The following is a 19,019-nucleotide window of genomic DNA, read 5'->3' as shown; positions in this document are numbered from 1 at the left end:
TTCACTCTCTTTCTTTCATCCTTCCTAATTACATCCTAAACACTGCTTAGGTCACAAACTTCAACTTGCCAGTTTGGCAGTTACCACCACAGTCAGTCAGCTGAAGAGGAGAGAGATAGAAACCCAACTAATTTTTTTAAAAATAATTCTCTCATTAAATACAATTTAAATGTTTCTTGAAAGGTTCCCTCCAACTAATTTCCCATTTATAGCCAACTATAGAAAAAAAAAAAAAATATTTATGTAGTATCGTTATACATCATCCATTTCAGCTTCAGATTATCAAATTTATCATATTATTTTTTATTTATATTAAAATTTAAAAAATATATAATAAATTTAGAATTATTTGATTAAAATAATCTCAATTCATAAATCAAGGTTTGTTTGATAATTGTTTTTGAAATTAATTTTAAAAAATAATTTTTAAAAACTATTTTTTTATTTTATATAACAAAAATTTATTTGAAAATCTAAAATATTTTTAATTTATTTTTAAAATAATTTTTTATATATAATATTTTATTTTTTTATTCTTTTACATGTTTATATAATTATTTTCTTAAAACAATCATAAGAAAATAAATAAAAACAATATAAAACGATTAAAATATGTTATTTGAAAACGTATTATTTTTTATTCTTAAAATTAAAAAACATAAAACAATTTTCAACTATCAAATATGTTTTTTGTGTTATTTGTTCTAAAATACAATTCCCAAATAGAACTCAATTCTTCTCGTGTTTAAACTTAAAAAATAACAAATTTTAATAAGGGTTTTTTGTTATTAAAAAGTAACATTTTATATATATATAAAAAAATAAGTTATTTTTTAAAATCAATTTATAAATTTGAGATTATTTCATCTTTTTAATCAAATAAAATTTTATATTTTTAATAGTTAATTTTCAAGATTTTTTTTTTTAAAATGTCTTACGATGCTGATATTTCCCTCCGATCGAGATTTTTTCTAGAATTTGTTTGTATCATCGTTCAATTATTTGGGTTTTCATTTATTTATTTTTGGAAGAGAGAGGTTTATTTGAGGCTTAAGTAGCATTGCATAAGGTAACACTATGATCAAAAGAAAGCAGAAACATAGGAAGCACCGACACTAGGGCACATGAAATTTTATGTGGCTCAAGGCGAAGTGGGTCTCCTTCACATAACTACTACTTAAATCCTCTTCACCCAACTCACACCAACCAAAATATTTGGAAAAATCTTTTGAAAAAGCTTCGACAAGGGGCCATCCCACCTTTGCTTTACATTAAGATCCCTTTTGTGTTATTCAACGTTACATAATTCATAATTAATTTCGTAATACTGACTAGAGAGAGAGAGAGAGAGAGAGAGAGGGAGAGAGAGAGAGAGGGAGGGAGAGATACACGCACGCCACACAGGAACCAACAGGGAAAGTAAATATGTATAGAGGAGGAGGAAGAGACAGCTGCCTATTGCCCCTCGCCACTTATCTGTCATGGCCCCGCTTTGGTTTCTCCTCCTTCCTACATATCCAATCCTATCACGCTCACCCTAGATATCTCAGATGTCTGGTTCAGAAAATTTTTGATCAATTTCCCTAACCTCATATCCTCTCCCATCAACTCTTCCTCTTCCTTCTATTAGACTATTTTAGAACACGAAAAATGATGTGATATATCGACATGCACGTCATATGAATTGTTTATATATATGATAAAATTTGAATTAAAAAAATAAATATATAAATAAATAAGATCAAAGTCGATATAAATACCTACGATATGACATTTGAACACATCGAATGGCTCGATGGACCTTAGAAAAAAATACTTCTAAATGTAGTAAAAATATAAAGTAATAAGACTATGCTACATATATAATATTTTATCATTGATAGGAACTGAAAGTAGCCCTTTAATATCGTAGTCAAACCATGCAATTCATGATCAAACACACGAGAAAATGGACTTACAGTCTGATTAGTCATTTTTTTCTTCTTTTTTTTTATTATTATTGTTTGGCCGTTGGGATTTAGGAGTGGAGGATAAGCCCATGAAGAGGGAATACTTGAAACCTACAATCAAACACATAGAAGAAATCACATGGGAGAACAGAGATGAGATGAGTTTGTCTTCTGACAGACTCCTCCTCTCTTCATCTTTTCCCCATCATTTTCCCTTAACCACAAAGCTCTCTCCCTGGATGTTTCCTTCCATCCTTATATTCCTTGCTTGAGACTAGGGATCTGCAGTAAGAGAAAAACACTCCCTCCCCTCTTTCTTTCATTTCCTTTTAATTTTTCATACTTTTTCCAGAATATAAATTATGAAAAAGAAAAGCTTGGTATGGTACTATAAAAGACAAAAGCAGAGGCCGCAAGCCACCCCTCCAAATGGGGCCAGAATGCCCTCATGTCAGCATCTAAAAAGTAATGGGTATTCACCATCTCCTTTGTTGGTTGGTCCAAGGCACGCAAGTATTCACGTTTTGATCGTTTCAGATATTGGCTTTCCACCCCAATCTCTATATTTTAACACAATAGACCTAAAAAAATATTTATTTCAGAGTGTTACTTAAAAATATATACAAAATCCAGTCACGTAGCTAAGAATCATACCATCAATCTGCGGTTATTCATGTATTAATTATTTCTTTATCTTTGGGAGAGAATGATTGATCTCTCACTTAACACTGATGCTGACTGCCCACCGTACCATAGTGGAAAGCTTTTTCCAATGGGGTGGAGCAAAAATCTTTGATTTCTTCTGGGTAGTGAAGGGGAGAGAGAAAGGGACTCAGCTACAATGATTAAGATGCCCAGCATCGCTTGGCTGGGACCCATCTCATTTGTCATTTGATTCAATTTCTCGCCACCGACATTGAGTTGTTTGACCTTGAGAACTTCACCAAAATACACAACAGAAATGATGAGGAATATAAGGCCTTAGTCACAAGTGAAATGAAGTTGTTTTACAATATCAAGTAATCAACATCTATTGGGCGTTGGGAATGAGCCCAGTTGAAGCCAAAAGCTCCATTGAACTATATGAATGACCCATTCTCTAGTAATTTTCAACTGTTCTAAGTCCCAATAAATACATAATTTCAACTCTGCACAGCACTTTAAGACACCAAATTTTTGGGTTTCTACTTCATCCATACAAGGGTCTGGAGTGAGGTTAATGAAGTGGATAAATTTTACAATTAAAAAAAGCTAATAACATACAGTTTCCATTCATGCAGTAGAGTTGTTCATGGCTTTGGGTACATCTGGACAGGCTGATCAAATGGCTTGTTCAAGTTCTCTTGTTCAACTTTCACATTTGGTTCATCTATTGGCATAGGACACACATCTGAAGCCTGAACACACCAATTCAAACAAGAACTATTAGTTATGAAGGAAGAAGGTTGTCTATTGTATGTATATATATATATATATATTTATTTATATCGCTTTACCTTTGAGCAAGCAGTCTCCTCCGCAGCTGTATCAAAGCCTCTAGAGTGCTCTGCAACTCCTTTCTTGTCGTCCTGGAGGCCAGAATTAATGAAAGTAAAGAAATTGATGAGGGAAGGACATTATTACAGGTGATGTTCAAGATAAACTTTTGCATAGAGAGCGCAAGGTGTTGGAAAAAGCTAGAACTTCTTTTAACACGTAGTTGATATAAGCATTGTGGTCTTATCTATGCCACCCATCTGAAGATATGTTCATGACTATTCAATGTTATCGATATGATCACTGATAAAATTGGTGGCTGAAGCAGCAGCATGAGAAGCAGTAGCAGTGAAGGCCTTAATTATAGTGATGGATTGGTTATTGATTTAGAGATAAAGGTGATTTAACTAAAAATGTGTTGATATAAATCGTCTCCTTAAGTAAAAACTTGAAGAAGATAAGACGATGAGACATATTCTAGTCCCTATTAAACAAATATGAAACAGGGCATACCGAATCTTTAGCCTCAGGTTCCACAATTTCTCTCTTTACTCTGCTTGGTAGAGGCTTACTGCAAAGAAAGGTAAGCAAGTGAAACACAAATTTAAAGGTACAGGACTATGAGAAAGATAATTGAGGGGAGAAACAAAATACTGCTCTTCATCAACTTCCATGTCGGACTCTGGATCCCATCTCTCATCTCCATCATCGTGGTCTTCATCTGCCTGAACATATCAACTAGTATTAGAAAACAAACAACTAAGTCACAAGTATATTATTAAGTTCCAAATATGAAATGTGCATCAGAACTTAAAATTGGATCAACAAGAACTAGCAAACATGTAAATAAATCATGTGGAATAACTAAAGGTAATGTTGATATTACGTTACAAAACAAGGATAGAGAAGAAATAATCATTCAAGCTTGAATTTAAGAAAATATACATTGTCAGAATCAAGTGAATGGCCGATGATCTGGTTTCCCAAGTTGAATACAACACCCATTAGTTCCTTGAATAATAGAACAGATCAACTGTCCATCTCTCACATTAGGTACTATGCATGAGCGCCTTTAGTTCCAGAGCATCGAAATTGTTTTGCATTGGTAAATATGCATCATATATGTTTAACATTGAATGGTCCCAATCAGGACAAAAAAGAAAAAAAAAAAAAAGAAATTCCTATAAAAAAAATATTTGTTTAAGATTGAATTGGAATCAGGAGTTGCAGGTTCCTAAGAAATCAAAAACAGAAATTTTTTTTTGGCTGTAAAGCTGTATTAAATATGCCAGAAGTCTCATTAAGAAGAATGTGGAGACTCATCCACTCATGGGGGGGAATTTTGAGAGGATTAGTATCATAATACTATAACAAATTAAAACAAAATCATCATCTCAAATTCTACAATATAAAAAAAAATATTTTTTATATTTGTTGAAATGAAATTGAGGACTGGAAGATTGCAAGAGGAATGAATACATATTAACAAAATGATAGCGGTAGAAACACACCTCTGGAAGCTCAGTATCTGGGGGTCTCTCTTGAAACTGGACGCTGGGTGCATGTCGAAGTTTTGACAGATTATCAAGAAGCTTAGCCCTTATTTCATCCAGTAACTGGTGTGAATTTTTATTTTCCATGTTACTAGGGGCAACATGAAGAGCATAGTCTGGACCAAAGTACTCATAGTACTCATGTTGTGGCATCTTGTCATCAACTTCAATCCCAAGGGCAACACCCGTCTGCCCCACATGTTACCACCGATTAGCAATCAAGTAGTCAGTTAAGAGGGAATGCAAAAGAAAAATTATACTGGTGTCAGAAGAGGAGTTGACAAAAGCTGCAAAGAGATTTAGATGGGAATCAAACCACATGCTCAAAAATGGCAATTGATATAATTTCACTTTATGGACCTAACTTTCAGCATTTTGGCACGAGGTCGCTGAATGAAAGCTCAAACCCATGCTTCCATGCTTGAGGGATGGAGAAATCAGCATTGCAACAAGCAATGTAGCCTAAAGTTGGCATCCTAGGAGCACATAAAAATATGAGCAGTACAAAGAAAAAACCAACAGTTTCCAAAATAAACATATGATGATGTTTAGCCAACTGTTAAAGAAACTAAAATGTGCAAAAATAAGTGAAAATAGCAAACTTCTGGACAGATTAAATGACCAAGTCTCTCCAAAACTTAGTCTTATACTTATCGTCAATAAACACAAACTCTGTTCCCCCAAATGAGCTTCTGAAATTCAGATCTCTATTTGAAAAAAGAAAACACATAAGCCGGCCACTCCAACAATTAAGGTGACTAAGAGAACACGTGAAGGCAAGGCACCATAAGATTTCTTCAAGTCTTTGCATTTTCATACTCTTTATCTTATCTGACAACCTATCCAATCAAACCAATTCATCATGTCCTGTTCTTTTGCACTTTTCAGTAGGAATATCATAATGACCTAAAGTCTTTCTTCTAGTGCTAGAATGGCCAACCTACAAGTTGAATCACTTCTTCTACCACAACTTGTCAACTTTAGAAAGTAACCTTTAGTCTCCCTTCATGTCATTTGCATATACCATATGCTTGACCTCACTAACTACCATTTCAGATTCTGCTCCCATATTTCTATATTTCTTTAAGTATGTCTCAGTTAAGAGTGCCAATTTGACACTTTTCGGTCAAAGTAACAGTCTCAAATGGTAACAATGTCTGGATTCACCAAAAGTCATGAATCAAAAGCTCACAGCTATGTCTTTCACCTATTTATTGATTTGAGCCCACATGCTAGCCACAAACTGCCTGTAAGGTTGGGAGTTAAGGTTTTAGGCCAAGTCAGCTTGATATGTATTGTTGGCATTATCTCTAACAACTAAAACTTCACAGTCAAATTGGTGGTTTTAATAGTCTCATTCATACTTCCTGGAAAATTATATCAAAATATATATGTATGCTTCCTTGAAAATTACTACTTACTAAATAAGAATCCCTCCTCCTTCAGGGTTTTTCAACCTGCAACTTCCATCACTCCACCAACAGTATTGTTTATATAAATATATTTTTGCTTTCAGTTCCAACTAATGCCCTTTTTCATTCTATTACAACTGTAATTTCATCAGGTCAGACCCCTCCATATTTTATTTTATTTATTTTTGAAGTTGTCAAATGCGAACTTGTCAGCGATAAAAATGCACTATATATTACTAACTCTCACTGTAGCAGGTGTTCCCACAATGTTACTAAAAAATTAAGGGCATTAAGTAGTCCATTCTTCTACTTTCAAGAAATGACAAAAGAGCCTCTCTGTATTGTCATGTGAACACCATGAGTGAAGATAGATTAGCAGTCCTAACTACTCAAAACACGTGCATCCCACAAACCATTCTTTTCAATTCCACATTCAATTACCCTTTCTAAACAAGCAGCAGCTGAAACACTACACAGAGGCATGCATAATCAAGGGAAAAAAAACAATTAAAAAATGTAGCATAACTTACAGATGGTTCAAACACTATACCTCATAGCACCAGCAACGAGCAACATTTCTGATGGTATAACCACCACCACCCAGTAGCAATAGTGGCACATTGAATGATCTCATATACCGAACGCACTCTGCATGGCCTTTGATTGAAAGATTGAAGCATCCTAACCTGTCCCCAGATAAGGAGTCAGCACCACACTGAAGAACCACAGCACCAGGCCTAAAAACCTCCATCACTTTCCCAATTATTGGTTTGAACAAGAAATGGTAGCTCTCGTCATCAATCCCATCATCTAATGGAACGTTAAGGGAGTAATATTTTCCTTTCCCAAATCCAATATCACGAATATCCCCTGTACCAGGAAAATAATCACCAAATTTATGAAATGAAACAGTCATCACCCTGTCAGTTGTGTAGAAAGCCTCCTCCACACCATCTCCATGATGGATATCGATATCCACGTACAAAACACGCTGCAAAAGCAGAGAATAATAAAATTAACAAAAGAAAGTATTATCTTAGGTAGTGGTAGAATAATCTGACAAATAGAACTGAATAAAGTAATAGGAAACAAATATATTTGTTAAATTAGTCTTTTTTTTTTATAGGTAAAAGCAGCAGTCTATGATCTGTTCAAAGCTGCTGCCGGTATGAGAATGATACATAATTATTTTCGTATTGGAGGACCATAATGTCTAAGGGAAAGAAGATGTTTGAGTCAGAACATGCTCACAAAGCATATAGACATCAGTGATAAGTTGATACAACCAAACGCAAGCCAATAGTAGATGACAGTGGGAAAGAGCAATAACATGCAAAAACTTTGGCAAATCTTATGCTGTTTAAGAAGGGCCAAGACTTCAAGAACAATGTCTCAGGCAAGAAGATAATTTCAGTCAGAACATGCTTACATGAAGCATAAAGTCACCGATGATATATTAATATTACGAAGACAATGGCAAAACTAGATGACAGAGGAGAAGTGGGTATAATATTTGACAAACCTCATGTTGTTTAAGAAGCTCCAAGATTGCCAGGACAATATCATTCACGTAACAAAATCCAGAAGCCTCACACTTCTTAGCATGGTGCAGTCCACCAGCCCAGTTAACAGCAATATCACAGAGACCATGATTTAGCTTAACCGCACCACCAACTGACCCACCAGCATAAGTTTGACAGAAAGAGTAGAGACCATCAAATACAGGGCAATCTTCACCGACATTAAAACGCTTTAGTTGCCTCAGCTGATCCTGCTGCGTTTCAGGGGTGATACCCCTTAGAAAAGATACGTAATCATCTGCATGAAACCGGCAAAGATCCCTATCTCTGGCAGGAAACGGCTTCAGAACCTGCATATGTTGAAGCAATCCATAGTGGGCTAGGAGAGCATGTGTCATTCTAATCCTATGCGGCTTCATAGGGTGACCCTGCCCATAGTAGTAATTTCCGACCTCTGGATCATAGAAATATGACACTTTTCTCTTCACCCCATCAGCTCCAGATGGAAGAGAATTGCCACCGGTATCCATCAGCCAATAATGTTTTTCACCTAAAGTTAAAGCAAAACAAAGAAGTTTGGGTTATATGCTGAAATGACCAACATTAAAACAAAGTAAAAGACCAAGAATTTACAAAAAAAATTTAGACAGGGCCATGTTTGGAACGCTGGAATACCATTCCCATTCATAGATGTGATTGGATTGTTTTTTAGAAAGGAAATATGGAATAAAAAAATGATTGGAAACCAAACCCCACTCTCACTGGGATAACTTCATTCCCATCCTATTTCCATTCCGATTCCCACATACCAAATGCGCTATAGAAGTCCCATATCTAAACATTGAAAACAAAGGCGGAGACATTTACAGATTGAACAAAAAATTCAGCAGAAAAAGCACTTAAGAAACATCCCCGAGTTTGAGCTATGCTGCAAGTATCATAATTAGGACGATGGGAAAGAGAGAGCAGTTGGGCTAGAAAAAGGGCAAAACCAACCCCTACTCCTTCCCCAAAGTTCTTTTTTTTTTTTTTAGTATATATATATAAATGTTAGCTCCAAACGTTTTCTCGAAGAACCCTAATGAGAAATTTCCTTGTGAACAGATCCCACCGTAATCCAACACAAACCATAAGGGGAGGAATGACATGAAAATAAAATCATACAGATTTGAAGCTTAAGAACATCGCTACTGCATTGAAAGTAAACAACAAACACACAGAAATTAAAGAAATTTTCAACACACACTCACCCACATCAACAAATTTAAAATAAACCCAAAAAAGGGATCGATTACATTACATATGAACACAACTATAAGCAATACAAACTTCTTACAAAAATAAATAAATAAAAATAAAAAACTAGGAGAAAGTAATACAAGAGCAAACCTCAGAAGCCACTCCGACCACTCCAACACTACGCCAAGGCCCCAAACCCGAACCGCGGCTCTGCGTGCCTGCGAATCAAATATCAGAAGCTGGTTGTGGTTCCAAAATCAGCTGCTCATTATTCATTATTTATTCGGAAGTTGGAGGCTTAGAGCCGAAGAGCTGAACCGCCGGTTTTTAATGACCCGTGGCGGTCCAGTAAGCGCCCGCGTGAAAACCCTGAAAAGTGTTCCTTCTATTTTTATTTTATTATTTTTTTAACCAATTTCTATTTTTATAAACAAAATTGATGTATTTTAAAATGATTTTTTTAATAGAGTGTTATGTAATGCAATTAAAAATATTAAAAATCTTTAAATTTTTTTAAATAAAAAAATTATTTTAAAATATATTGTATAAATAATTATTTTCAATTTTTTGACATCTTATTTTATTTTTTTGAAGAAGTTTGAGGTGGATGATTTGCATTTAGATCAAGTCATTCAATTTTTTTTTAATAATTATTTTTTATTTTAATGATATATATATATATATATAATTTTATAATTATTTTTTATTTTCATAATATATAAATTATGTATATATGATGTATTATTTATATATTAATCAAACTTTGGCTTTTCTTCTTGAAAGTGTTTTTAGGTTTTTTAATACTTAAAATTTTTTATTTTTAAATATTAAAAAAATTAAAAATACTTTTTAAAATCACCTTGGAACGCATTCTAATATTTTGAGTTAATGACCTATGACTATCATAGTCCAATAACCTTATTAGTTCAATAAAAGATATTAATTTTACCTATTTACTATATATTTAAGCTATTTTTAAGCCATGTGATGACATAATTCATGTAGGCATACATATACTCTCTTCCTAATTTCCACAAACCATGTTTTTTTTTTTTTTTTTCATTAGTGGATTGAAGTTCTTCCGGTTGTTTCTTATTTCACTTGGGCCTTTTTAATTCCAATGTAATTTCATTTATATAAATATTTGGGATGAATTAATAAAAACACTTATAGTATAAAAAACGTTTTTGAAAAATATTAGGTGTTAGTAAAATTTTAAAACTATTTTTAAGAAAAAGATAAATCAATTGATAGGTGATTCTTCCAATAAAACTTTTAAAAGAATACTTTAATTAAAAGTATTTTAAATAAAAACATTTTCGAACACTAATTTAAAAACTAAATTAGTTGAATTGTAGATTTATCATTTACCCTGGACTGGTGATTTAAATGATTAAAAATTTTTCAAAAAGTGAATGATTAAAACAATAAAACAAGCCATTAATGGTACAAAGAATTAAACAGTAGCATAAAGAGAAATACAAGTGCTTTTATACTAGTTCAATAACACACCTACATCCATTTTTCTCAATTTTTTATCCAAGTGGCAGTTCCATCATCTATGACTTTAACCCAAATCTTCAATCTTTTACAGTAAGATTCACGACTCCAATGAGCGTTAGAATCCCTTCAAATTCTCAATTAACTTGAAGTTTCAATTGTTTAAAATTGAATAAGAATATGAGGATTTAATGCGAGTAATGGGTCAAAATAGCCTTCCGCTGAAACATAATGTTCAAAATGGCCTACTTTTCAAACAATTGTTCAAAATAGCCCTTTTAGTCCACGTCAGCATACAAAGTAATTTTTTATTCTTTTTATTTTTAACTTTCCCAAACTTCCATCTGAGCTGCATTTTTTCTTTCCCAAGCTTCCATCCGCTCTCTTCCCAGCCCGTGCTCTGCGTGTGGATTTTTCGTTAAAAACCCTAGCCCCACCAGTGGGCCACTGAGGGAGACGTTGGAGCTACAACTTCCATCCGAGCTGCTCTCTATTCCCAGCCCGTGCTCATATTTCCTTAAAATGGATCCAGAAAACACAGAGAGCAAAAGAAAAGCAATTTTTTTTTGTTTTCCTTGGGGGTTTTGCATGGAGATTTTCTCGAAAATCAAACGAGGATGAATTTTCGCGGAAATCAAATGGGGCATGGATTTTCTCGGAATCAAACGAGACTGAATTTTCCCGGAAATCGAATGGGGCATGGATTTTCTCGGAAATCAAACGAGGATGAATTTTCACGGAAATTGAATGGGGCATGGATTTTCTCGGAATCAAACGAGGCTGAATTTTCTTGGAAATCGAATGGGGCATGGATTTTCTCAGAAATCAAATAAGGATGAATTTTCCGGGAAATCGAATGGGGCATGGATTTTCTTGGGCCTCTTTGGTGCAACAATGAAGCCGCAGTTGCCAACTGCGGCTTCAACTAAAAAAAAAAAAAAAAAAATTAATGACATGGCGCTACGTGGCACCAAAGAGGAGGCCATTTTGAACATTAGTTTCAAAAAGTGCCCAGATGCAACAATTGTTTTAAAAGATGGGCCATTTTGACCCATTATTCATTTAATGCTCTCAATTCTAGTATAATTCTAACTTAATACAAATAAAGAATTGAAATTATTCCAAAGGGTGCATTTAAGGATTTAATGTATTTAAATGAAAAGCCTTCTATGAGAGAAAGTAGTTGAAAAATAATTCAATGTGTTGAAAACTTGAAATCTAAAAAAGATTTAAAGAGAAAGAGAGAAAAAAAAAAAATCTACGATTTCTTTTTATGAATTCTCTTTAAAATAGGTACAACATCGTTAGAAATTTAAATAGAGCTAATAAAAAAAAAAAAATTAAGACTGAACACTCACCATTTTCAGCTGCCTTTCCTACTTGTAAAGTCTAACCTTCCCTAATCTGTAGAAATTCACAATGATATCATGACAGGCCATACCTCCTCCAACATGTATATTTTAAAACAGCCATCCCTTCTATATGCATGGCATGTATGGCTGTTTTAAAATATATATTGGACTAAGTGTAGGAGAGGAGAGGTGCAGCAGCTTATCTTCTTCTTCTTCTTGAGCAAGGAGAATTAATGGATCAAAAGATGAAGGTCTGTGTGACTGGGGCATCTGGCTTTCTGGCTTCTTGGCTGGTTAAGAGGCTTCTCTTGTCCGCGTATCATGTCATTGGAACAGTTAGAGATCCAGGTACAGAAACCACCCACTGATCATTATTGCATGTATCTTCTGCCTTTTTGCTTGTTTTCTTGCCTTCTTAAGAGAGAAAAGATAATGAATTATGAGCAGGAAATGGCAAGAAGCTGGCACATCTGTGGGGCTGGAGGGAGCAAGGGAGAGGCTCACATTGGCGAGGGCTGATTTAATGGAGGAGGGCAGTTTTGACAGGGCAATCATGGGATGCCATGGTGTCTTCCACACTGCTTCACCTGTAATGGGATCTGCTACTCATCCATAGGCTTGTTGCTTTCTTCTCCTCTCTTTTCTTCTTTGATTTGGTGGTGTTGACCCCACCAAATCCCCACATATTGCCATTTAGAGTATACAAAGTAGATTCCATGTTCCCAACCATCACAAAACCACATCAAAATTAGCTAATTGGGCAACTCTTTCGTCTTCCTTCAACTCTTGCCCAATTGGCAATAAAATTAGGTTAGTTAGGCTATGTTTGATTTCAGAAAAATACTAAAAGAAAATGATTTTTCAAACTTTCCGAGAACAAAAATAGCCTTGTTTTGTGACGTGATCCACATTGAGTACAGACTCAACAGAGTCTACTCCTCTCTTTACTGCTCTACTTTGTCTGCAAATGGTGGCTGAAACATTAATCAGAGGGAGCTAGCCACCTTAATGATATTCCCAGTTGGGCAGGCCAACAATTCATCTAGGAGATGAGCCCTTTTCTACAGTGGGATCTGATTTTGAAAAGAAAAAAGAAACACTGATGCAATGAGCTCCCAAACCTTCACCACCATTTGATCATGATACTACACTGTTTTTACTGCTATTTCTTTGGCAATAGGCAGAGATCCTGGTACCTGCTGTTGAAGGAACACTAAATGTGCTTCGTTCATGTAAGAAGAACCCGTCTCTAAGGCGTGTAGTACTCACCTCATCCACTTCAGCTGTGAGGGCAAGAGATGATTTTGACCCAAAAATACCTCTGGATGAGTCATCCTGGAGCTCTGTGGAATTTTGTGAGTGCCTCCAGGTAACATCTCTTTCTTCTGAAAGTATGTCTCATCTGATATTATTTGTCAGTATACCCTGTATATGTAGCAAGTTATATAGACTTATACTTTAAGCTCAAAAGAGTGACATAGACATATAGTCTAGGAGAAGCAAACCTACTCCAGTCCTGTGTTACTTCACTTAAATCACTTAGGCAGACTCTACACCATGGAAGTGCAGTGGGGTTGCCTGATACAGACAAGCTCATTAGAGGTGAAAGAATCAGGAAGTTGGGACACAAATAAACTTGCATTTCATATGTTGTTACAATAAATCAGTAGCTAACATCTTTTCCTATTAATTCGTCGTCTTTTTTACATGGGGTTCGATTAATGCATTACAAAAGATATCATATGCTCTATCAAAAGTCCTAGCTGAGAAGGCGGCATGGGAATTCTGCGAGGAGAATGGAATCGATTTGTTGACTATTCTTCCCTCATGTGTTGTTGGACCTGGCCTGCCACCTGATTTATGCTCTACTGCATCTAATACCCTTGCCTTGCTTAAAGGTAGTTGGTCTATTCTCTTGTTATTCTCATAATGATAATATATGTTCATAAGCATAGGAATGGAAAGACTGAATAGAAGAGGGTTGATTTGGAACTAACTGGGGAGACTGAGAAATGCAGATGGTTTGGAAGGATGGAATATGTTCACATCGATGATGTTGCACTCTGCCACATCGATCCTTGTTTATGAGCACGAAGACGCCCATGGACGATACCTTTGTAGCTCTGCAGAGCTGGACGACAATGAGTTAACCTCCTTGCTGTCAGCTCGCTATCCATCCTTACCTATACCAAAGAGGTTAGCATTATCTGTATCGATCAATATTCTGTGATGTAAATAACCAGATTCTATGTGGAGTTTTTGGGGTTGTGGGAGTTTCTATAAACCATTATCATCCTGAGGACACCACCATTTGGTTATTTATTCAATTAATCTGTATGGGAATCTCAGGTCTGACGCCTTGGACATACCATAGGTTGAGTTCAACACTTCAAAGTTGAAGAGCTTGGGGTTCAAGTTCAAGTCCATCCAGGATATGTTTGATGACTGCATTGCCTCTTTGGTGGAGGAAGGCCATTTGGGACGTCAAGTCTAATTTGATGAGATCATCATTTGTGTATAAACAACTTTTCAGTGAGAAAGAGAGCAAATAGAGATAATTATTCTATATTAAGAAATGTTAATGTTAATCATTTCCATCACTGTTATATCTCACATCTGATAGGGAAAAAAGTTCGGAGTGTTGTATATGTATAAACTTCTAGTTTTATAAACACGTTTTAAACTTGTGTTGTTATATATGTATGAACTCCTATTTGTTAAACTAACAATTTATGTATATCATCCTCTTAAACACTCTTTCTCACGTGTGACCCCATACTCGTATTTGGAGAGATATAGGTTTGAAGGCAAACAATTGCCCTTTTTAACTTACAAAAAATAAAGAAACAAATATGCAAATTATTAAGTGGTGACTTGAACACATGACCTCCTATCAAATGAAGTCCTGATACCATATTAAACTAACAATTTTTCTAAAAGTTTAAACTTGTAGGATTTAGGTTTACAATGAATATCATGCTCTTTAATACTTTAAATTTTGTAGACGTGTTTTAAAGTCATGAGAGTTTATTAGACTCAAAGTAGACTATCTAAACAATTGGACATGGGTCATTACATCCATTATTTCACCATGATCAGAATTTTGGAACATAAGGGAGAATGACAAAAGTTTGAAGCCCTAACTCTTAAAGGGGTATTTATAGGCTTCCCTTGGGCTTGAGTCATTCGATTAAGCCAAAATGAGTCTTAATTGATTAATTAATCTAATAGGGTTCTAGTTAATTAATTAATCCAGTCTATAGATAGTGTTTACTAATTCTTATACAATCTTGCATATTTAAACACACATAAGGACACCAAAAACCAATGCAACCCTCATAAACCCTGTCATATAAGAATATAAGTTCAAACATGGACTATTGGAACTCATAAGATAATACTAGCTATTTTAAAATTCAATTTTGAAGTTGATTTAACCTTTTACTATAGAGAGCCAATTGCATTCCAGTAGCCTATGCAAATAACATTGAGAGTGCTCAGATTCGTGACTTGTTATCCACTCTGTAATCTAATAAGGTGAATGATATTAACCTCTCAGTATTACCTCTACCATTCTTAAGTTACAAATTCTCTTATTGTGTGATAAACTCAAGGATGAAAATATCGGTAATTACGGATATATCGGTACTTCGATTTTATGAATATATCAGATATATCGGGAATATATCAGATATATCGGGAATATATCAGATATATCGGAGATATATCGGCGGATATTTTGGAAAAAAATATCAGTAAGCTTAAAATTGTTAAAAACTCATAAAAAGTGTAAGAAAAACCTCATAATAATATAATTAGAAGTATAATAGATATTTTAAAGTTATTTTATTGAAAATTTTGATATATGTATAATATGATTTATCATATTTGATAATAATATCGTATGCATCGATAAAAATATGAATTTTATAAGTGTACATTTATTATTAAATTACATCTAATATTATGATATTTGATTATAATATGTCTAATTTTAAAATATATATTAATATTAAAATATGATCCATTTAATTCAATTGTATTAAACAATATAAAATAAATTATGATATATATATATATATATATATATATATATATATAATTTTTTAATATTTAATTAATTATTAATGATATTAAAAACATTATGAAGAAAATTATATAATTTTTATATTTTTGGTAATTAATTAAAAGAAAATTTTGCATTTAATTATAAAATAATTATAATTAGTTTGCTCTTTAAAATATTCTTTTAATATTTTCTTTATATAATGAGTTTAAGTATATATAAGTTTAGTGCACATTATATATCAAAGACCAAGTTAGCTCAGATGGCAAGTGGAGTGAACCCCAAACCTCTTCCCTCGGAAGCAAAATGGGAGGCGCAGTAGCGGCATTGTAGACCCATGTTGACCATGCAATAGAGAGTTTATATCAAGTTTCACTTAAGGAACTATTATGAACATGGTTTATTGAGAATACTTGTTATCGACTTTTATCAATAGTGATCTAATCCATAGGTAATATATGATCACTTTAAGATCTTACTTGTTAGTTAAAACCATTACAAACTTTTGCACAAGTTCGATATTCTCTCAAGGTTGAGAGACGATATAACATAACAAATTGGTGAAGTCATAACTGTCCAACAACCTTATGTCATGATTTACCGTAGGTTCTGTCTAATGTATACTGTACACATAAGTGCACTTAGGGGCGAGATAATTTAATATGATTCGCCAACACAACTCAAACTCATCAAGTTTTTTGCGAGTTTGGGTTGAGTATAATTATATATAGGGTAAATTTGCATTGACCTGCATAACTCATTTAATAAATAAGTAGTTTTTTGTTCAACTTACATAACACAAATTTGATCTGAATTGACCTATTTAATAATTCGTTGATTAACATAATTATAATTTTAAACTATATAATTTATATTTGACTCATTTTAAATTTTCTTTTAAATAAAAAAAGTCAATTGAGTCGTAAATATATTTGATTTATAAAATATTTATAAAAATATAATATTTAAAAAAAAAAATTTACATACAAAAATTATCTTTTCAAAAAACTATTTTGTAATAACAGAGATCCAAAATTTTATATTTTATATTTTTATTTTAAGTAAAATCTTCTTTTCAAAATAAGATTTTTAGTATAAGCATAGTTATAAATTTATAATGATTTTTTAAAAAGATCATTTTGATATGATTAATTATAAGGTAAAATTGTTTTTCAAAATAAAATTTTAGTATATACATGATTTATGAATTTGTACTGCAATTATGTCTTAAAAAAATGATTATGACACGAATTTATTGCCTTGACCTAGAATTCTTCTCTTATTTTTAAAAATAAATTCATAATTACCACCCTTTAATATATATATTTTTAAAACACATGTGATTGTGAAAAAAAACCCTTAAAAGTGGATTATTAGCACTGAACAAATTTAGGCCAACTGTCCCTTTGTGAGACATTGAAATCTGATTAGGTGAAGGGTCATATCCTCCTGCACTTATCTTCAACTTTATCTATTTGAGGGCCTGCACTTATCTTCAACTTTATCTATTTGAGGGCCTCCTTTGTAGACCTATCCCATGAATACTTTATTAATAGTGTTTTTTTTTTTTTGGTTGGAAAGAGATTACAAAGCAAACTATCTACAAAAGCAATTAAAAAATGAGTTATAATAATTTTTGGAACCGAACTTTATAACATTTTGAGTAAAATTTGACTACCAAATGATCAATTATCTTCTGCATGTTCATGGAATTTTGAAAAATCCAAACATTTTTGAGATAGATAGAGGTAGGAATTTATCAAATGAATCGCACTCTTTCATATATGTTAGAAGTCCATTGATGAGAAGGGGTTGGGGAAAGCTTGAACCCAATTCATACCTTAATAAATAGCAATTGAAATTCATAAGGAGTTATACATATGTGTAATGATAAGACATTCACTATCATATTTAGAAGATACCTAGAGTTGCTGGGCGGAACACTTACCCAAAAATTAGCCGGTTGGAGAAGGGTTCCCCCTCTCCCCCTCTCCCCCTTAAGGGGATAAGCGATAAAGCATTGATGAGCTAAAGTACATCTTATGGGGATTCTCCCTATCGCTATAGGATTCCTATTCAAGATCACTGCAAGCAAGTCCGCTATTCCTGACTCCTAGTCAAGAATAGAATAAGGACTTGACCTTATAAATATAAGTCCGCTATTCCTGAGTCCGAGTCAGGAATAGAATACCTGGCTCACAAACCAGGAGATCTGAGGGCTTTTGCCCGCTCATCATCAATCCCATAGAAGCCAGGCCACATAAGACTCTAGGAATGGACAAAAGAGGCTAGGAATGGACAGAAGAGGCTACGGGAATGCTTCCACAACCGGAAAGACAGAAACTAGCTTTGGAGAGCTAAGAGACTAGATGGGTCACTCTCTCACTAGAAAAACAAAAGGAACTTCCTTTAGCTTCTTTGCCCGGGGGGGGGGGGAGGGGAAGGTCGTGATGTACTAAATTTTATTTTTCTTATGTGAATTCATTTTAGGGGTCTAAAGTATGTTAAGTCTGCATCAAAAGGTTGATTTGAATTTTTTTTTTCCTTCCCAATTCAATTATAAAAGAAAGAACCTTTCTTGTATTGAGACCATTATACTTAACATGATTGTACCTGTGATCTTGACTTGATTCGTTGAAAAGAAAAAATCAACACATCTTCGAGCTGAGAATATATGTTACTATTCGGCTTTTCTATCAGCGAGAGGCCACCCATCGGGTGTCCTTACATGATTATAGGATACCACTTTTCTTCTATACAGACTTTGTTGTTCCTATGAGATGAAAAATAAAGATATATATTTTTTTTTCTAACATGTATGAATATGTTTTTACCTATCTTTTTATAATAAAATTTTTCATTGCCATTTATATTTTTGTGTTAGCTAGATGGGATCGTTAGCAGCGAGAGCTCTTTGTGGGATCGTGTGATCTCCATTAATATTTTCTTCTT

The 19,019-nt window shown here is 33.7% G+C and overlaps 1 protein-coding gene and 1 pseudogene across 1 annotated transcript; one reads left to right on the top strand and one right to left on the bottom strand.

The window, feature by feature from the left end:
• Positions 1-2,911: 2,911 nt before the first annotated feature.
• Positions 2,912-9,404, bottom strand: LOC117911315 (histone deacetylase 19). Its single transcript, XM_034825636.1, has 8 exons — positions 9,300-9,404; positions 7,913-8,460; positions 6,941-7,381; positions 4,937-5,167; positions 4,080-4,150; positions 3,939-3,996; positions 3,446-3,517; positions 2,912-3,346 (listed from the first exon to the last, which is right to left on the bottom strand). The coding sequence occupies exons 2-8, from the start codon at positions 8,438-8,440 to the stop codon at positions 3,239-3,241; spliced, it is 1,509 nt and encodes a 502-aa protein (XP_034681527.1). The 5' UTR covers positions 8,441-8,460; positions 9,300-9,404; the 3' UTR covers positions 2,912-3,238.
• A 2,830-nt stretch (positions 9,405-12,234) lies between these two features.
• Positions 12,235-14,550, top strand: LOC117908607 (annotated as a pseudogene).
• The last annotated feature ends 4,469 nt before the right edge of the window (positions 14,551-19,019 follow it).

This window comes from Vitis riparia, chromosome 3, assembly GCF_004353265.1.
Source record: "Vitis riparia cultivar Riparia Gloire de Montpellier isolate 1030 chromosome 3, EGFV_Vit.rip_1.0, whole genome shotgun sequence".
In the NCBI taxonomy this organism is placed as follows: domain Eukaryota; kingdom Viridiplantae; phylum Streptophyta; class Magnoliopsida; order Vitales; family Vitaceae; genus Vitis; species Vitis riparia.
The sequence above is the reverse complement of the archived record's forward strand: the minus strand, read 5'-3'. Positions and strand labels throughout refer to the sequence as shown.